Here is a 5400-nt window from a genome sequence, read left to right on the forward strand (position 1 = left end):
GAGACAGAGTCTTGCCCTGTCACCCAGGCTGGAGTGCAATGGCACCATATCAGCTCACTGCAACCTCCGCCTCCTGGATTCAAGTAATTATCCTGCCTCAGCCTCCCGAGTAGCTGGGATTACAGGCAAACGCCTCCATGCTCAGCTAATTTTTGTATTTTTCAGTAGAGTCAGGGTTTCACCCATGTTGGCCAGGCTAGTCTCAAACTCCTGACCTTGTGATCCACCCACCTCGGCCTCCCAAAGTGCTGGGATTACAGGCGTGACCCACTGTGCCCAGCCGCCAGGCTAATTTTTTAATTATTCCCTAGCCATCAATTTCAACTTCTTCCTCTATCCAAGAGCTAACAGATTAAAAAATATATTTCACTTTTCCCTCTTTACCTTACCTAAAAAATGCTTTGAACTATTAAATAGCCACAAACTAGAAATAACCCACAACTTGGATAAATAGCTCCTAAATAATCAAAAAGCAGATTAAACCTGCAATCTGAAATGTAGTAATTACATTTGGAAACACTAAGTTTACTACATTAATCCTACTCTATTTTAATATTTCTACTATCAAGGCAAAAGGCAATATAATCTTGAAAGACAGAGATGGACTGAACATTTTCTTACCAAATCCCAAAATACTAGAATTTGAAGTATCAAGAGAGATGGATCTACTTCATTCAAAAGGAATTACTACTTTGCAATACCAGTGGCAACCTCACAAACCTTGCATTACATGAAAGTTTTTTTTTTTTTTTGAGATAAGTCTTGTTCTTGTGGCCCAGGCTGGAGTGCAGTGGCGTGATCTTGGCTCACTGCAACTTCTCTCTCCCGGGTTCAAGCGATTCTCCTCCCTCAGCCTCCCAAGCAGCTGGGATTACAGGCATGCACAACCAGCCCTGGCTGATTTTTGTATTTTTAGTAGAGACAGGGTTATGCCATGTTGTCCAGGCTGGTCTTGAATTCCTGGCCTCAAATGATCTGCCCGCCTCGGACTCCCAAAGTGCTGGGAGTAGCATGAGCCATCCTTTTTAATACAAATGGGGTCTTGCCATGTTGCCCAGGCTGGTCATGAACTCCTGGGCTCAGGCTATCCTCCCACCTCTGCCTCCCAAAGTGCTGGGATTACAGATGTGAGCCACCACGACCAGCCTACATAAAGCATTTATAAAACAAAACTGAAATAATTGTCTTAAATCACTGCCTCAAGACTAATAAAACTGAAAACTCTCGATGATTTACCTCAGATTACTCTCTTTTTTGAGAAGCAGTATAGAATGATAAGAAAGCTGGAGATCTGAAGCTGACATCCTGGGTTCAAATCTTGGCTCTTTCACTTACTGGCTGTATGACTATGTACCAGTTATTCGTATGTGTTTCAGATTTCTTCCTCTGTAAAAGGATACTAGTAGCAGTATAATACCTGCCTCCCAAGACTGTTGTGAAGAATAAATGTAAATCACTCATAAACAATGCCTGTAACATGCATACTGAAGACTTAAAAGATGCAAGTGATTTGGTCATCTGAACCTCACAGAAACAGGTATTTCAAACTGCTGCTTACTTTGAGGATTCCATGTACTGTATCAAAAGATATATCATTTCAGTAACTAGACCTTTGGAGGCAGTAAGATAAATGAGACTAATTTATCTGAAAGATCTGATCTGCTACTTTTGCATGACAAAGGTACCTGCTTTATCTTTTAAGTAAAAGCTTGCTATGAAATACTCAGCCTTCCTTTCTGCTTCAGTCAGAAGTAGTGAAAAGATGAGGTTGCTAGGAAACTTTCAGATTTCTAGTAGACAAATGGAGAAGAACTTGTCAATAATATTGCCATTTCCATTCTTTGACATGACTGGGCAAACAGTACCCAGTGCTTAAAACATTTGTCATTTGTGAGAAGCACTATGCCTCTGTGGTTAGTAACGAAGGCATGAGAATACCTGGTTATAACCCTGGCTCTGCTACTCGCTGTGACCTTTGGCAAGTTACTTGCCTTCTCTGCCTCAGTTTCCTTATCTGTGAAATCTAGATAATAGTAGCCATCTTATAGGGTTGTTCAGAGTTAACATGAGTTAATTTCCATAAAGCTCTTAGAATAGGGTTCAATAGAATCAGCACCAAAAAGTGTTAAGATTATTATTAAAAGCATAAAATGTTTTCCAGTATTAATGACATAACTGTATAAAAATATATCTTGATCTCACACAGAAAAGAAGACATTCTACTGTGTCCATGTTTTAGTTATTTGTATTAGTACCAGATGTGAGGTAGTACAAATGCAAAGGAGAAGGTATACAAGGATCACATCTTCATGTAATTAACCTACTGCCTGACGACCTGACCTTGGGCCAGAAAAGAAAATCAGAAAGATTATGACTTGATAGCATCTTTTAGAGGGGTCTCATGCATCTGATAAGGACTGGACTAAATTACCTGTTACAGGCTGGGCGTGGTGGCTCACGCCTGTTATCCTAGTACTTTGGGAGGCTGAGACGGATCACTTGAGGTCAGGAGTTCGAGACCAGCCTGGCCAACATGGTGAAACCCCATCTCTACTAAAAAATACAAAAATTAGCCGGGCATGGTGGCAGGTGCCTGTAATCCCAGCTACTTGGGAGGCTGAGGCAGGAGAATAGTGTGAACCTGGGAGGCGGAGGTTGCAGTGAGCTGAGATCGCACTACTGTACACCAGCCTGGGTGACAGAGCGAGACTCCGTCTCAAAATAAATAAATAAATAAATAAATAAATAGATAAATAAAATACAGCTGGGCATGGTGGCTCATGCCTGTAATCCCAGGCCTTTGGGAGGCTGACACAGGCAGATTACCTTGGGTGAGGAGTTTGAGAACAGCCTGGCCAACATGCTGTAACCCTCTCTACTAAAATAACAAAAATTAGCCAGGCGTAGGGGCAGTCACCTGTAATCCCAGCTACTCAGGAGGCTGAGGCAAGAGAATCTCTTAAACCGGGGAGGTAGAGGTTGCAGTAAGCCAAAGGTTTCAGTGAGCCGAGAATGCACCACTGCACTCCATCCTGGGTGACAGAGCAAGGCTCCGTCTCAAAAAATAATAATAATAATTTTAATTAATTAATAACCTGCTTATTTTCATTGAACACATTGTTTCCATCTTCTATTTGTAAGTTATTTCTAGCCTGTCAACATTTACCATTTAGTCTCTTCCCAAATAGTTTTCTAAACTAGTAGCAATGGGGCACATGTTCTCAGGGCCTCCTGAGACTGTGTCACAAGCCATGGAAAAAAAATTTTTTTTAATTACAAATAGCTGGGCATGGGAGCCACGCCAGTAATCCTAGCACTTAGGGAGTGCTAGAGGGCAGGAAAGCTTGAGCCCAGGAGTTCGAGACCTGCCTGGGCAACGTGGCGAGACCTCATTCTCCACAAAAAAGAAAAATATAAAAAATAAAACCATTAAAAGCACTAATAATAATTTAGCTAGCCATTACCAAGAGGAAGAACAAATTCTGCTTATCAAGACAGCCATCACCTTAATACTTTTTTAGCAATGCCTCATAAGCTGACAGCAAGTATAAACAGCTGGCTTAGCTGCAATAGAATGAATCGGTGTTTTAAGTGTGAAGAATTTAAAGCAAGCCAAGTAATTGTATAAAATTTAAATTTTATGATCATGTCTGGACCTTTTTACACTTAACACAATGGAAATGTTCATATTCATTTTTTTTCCCCAAAGGAAAAATTTCTGAATCATCACTATGTTGCACAGTAGAATAGAAATATGAATTCAGGTACTCAGTCAAGTTTCTAAAGAATGCAAATAACAGACACGATTTAACTTCCAAAATCTGAAGTCATCAACATGATTTTGTAGTACTCTATCTCAGGTTTTACCTAAAAATTCATTATTATTCAGATAAAGATAGCCCCCTGATCACATGTTTTTAAAAAGCCTCTGCCCCACCACAACTTCCTGAGATCTGTGAAGAAACTGCAGTCTTGTGATCAGACTCCATATAGGACTGGCAGTTTTGTAATCGTAGGGAAAAAACGGTGACTGATTTTATGTGTCAATCAGTTGTAGTCTGCTGATCTGATTAGAAGCCTTGACAAATGCCTGGTGGCGATTGCAAATAACTGCCAAGCATATAGGGATGATACAGTAGCCCACTGTTTTGGGATCAGCTCTTGTACAAGAGTATAGGAACAAAAACATCTGTAAGTAAGGTACCAGAAAAATAATTGTCCACAACCAAAAAGGCAAGGAGAGTAATCGAGCTTTCAAGGAGTGTGTCCATGTGGTTCCTTCAAGGGGCTCCTCAGGGTGCTGTTGAATGTGTTCCAAGGCCAGCCTATTGTAAGTCTCATTGATTTCAAAAACATAGTAAAATGCTGCCGCACTTGCTAACAGATACAATCCCACTCCAATCCATCCCATCCGCTGACGGAAATTCATCATTCTCCATGCTCTGTGCCTTCAAATTAAAAAAGAAAATACAATTAGGGTCTTGTAGTACTGTCACCGCAACTACTCCAAATGTACTTGCTTTATCTCCAAGAGGTCGGGCGCGGTGGCTCACGCCTGTAATCCCAGCACTTTGGGAGGCCAAGGCGGGCGAATCACGAGGTCAGGAGATTGAGACCATCCTGGCTAACATGGTGAAACCCGTCTCTACTAAAAATACAAAAAATTAGCTGGGCGTGGTGGCGGGCGCCTGTAGTCCCAGCTACTCGGGAGGCTGAGGCAGGAGAATGGCGTGAACCCGGGAGGCAGAGCTTACAGTGAGCCGAGATCGCGCCACTGCACTCCAGCCTGGACGACAGAGCGAGACTCCGTCTCAAAAAAATAAAATTAAATTCGAAAGCATCCCACTAACACACTTAAGATTTAAAATAATTAAACGCCTATTAAGAAATGTAAAACTTACAGGTTTTGTGTAATAGTTACAATAAAAAAACAAAAACAAAATAACCATTGATTTCAGTATATACTGAGTTCTGCTTTTTAACGGGAATCTCTCAGAATAAATCACTGCATCCTACTTAAACAGGTCCATAATACCCGCCCTCCAGAAACTGGAATTAAACTAGTTTCCCACAGCACTTTTCACTTTGACAGGTGAAACACTTTCGGCTTTACAGTACTGCTTCAGATGTGAACGCGGGGTGCTACAAGTCAAGCCCCCAAGTTAAGACAGTAACTCCTAAGCACTTACAATGGTCCCGAAAATCTTCCTGTTCCCACGGCAAGGGTTAAAGAGTCATTCAGCTCTGAATAATCGGGTGGCTTTGGCATTTCAGAGAAAGCCACCATAAAATAAATCCCCTGGGTCACCCGGCTAGGAGAAAGGTGAGCGCCGCCAGCCTGGAGCACCAGCTACTAGTGATTAAGAACGGCGTGACTGCGGCGGGTCACGCGCGGCCCGG

At 41.9% G+C, this 5400-nt stretch overlaps 1 protein-coding gene across 1 annotated transcript; it reads right to left on the reverse strand.

Annotated features, from left to right (window-relative positions):
* Positions 1–3617: 3617 nt before the first annotated feature.
* On the reverse strand, positions 3618–5400 carry TMEM251 (transmembrane protein 251). Its single transcript, XM_011991740.1, has 2 exons — positions 5190–5400; positions 3618–4448 (listed from the first exon to the last, which is right to left on the reverse strand). The coding sequence occupies exons 1-2, from the start codon at positions 5285–5287 to the stop codon at positions 4037–4039; spliced, it is 510 nt and encodes a 169-aa protein (XP_011847130.1). The 5' UTR covers positions 5288–5400; the 3' UTR covers positions 3618–4036.

This window comes from Mandrillus leucophaeus, unplaced genomic scaffold, assembly GCF_000951045.1.
Source record: "Mandrillus leucophaeus isolate KB7577 unplaced genomic scaffold, Mleu.le_1.0 Scaffold4, whole genome shotgun sequence".
NCBI classification, from domain to species: Eukaryota; Metazoa; Chordata; class Mammalia; order Primates; family Cercopithecidae; genus Mandrillus; species Mandrillus leucophaeus.

Bases quoted from the DNA above. Each gene is read 5' to 3' on its own strand.
- TMEM251 (XM_011991740.1), bottom strand. From the start codon at position 5,287: ATGGTGGCTTTCTCTGAAATGCCAAAGCCACCCGATTATTCAGAGCTG. The intron at 4,449-5,189 runs GTAAGTGCTTAG...TTTAATTTGAAG, and splicing joins GGAAGATTTTCGGGACCATT to GCACAGAGCATGGAGAATGA.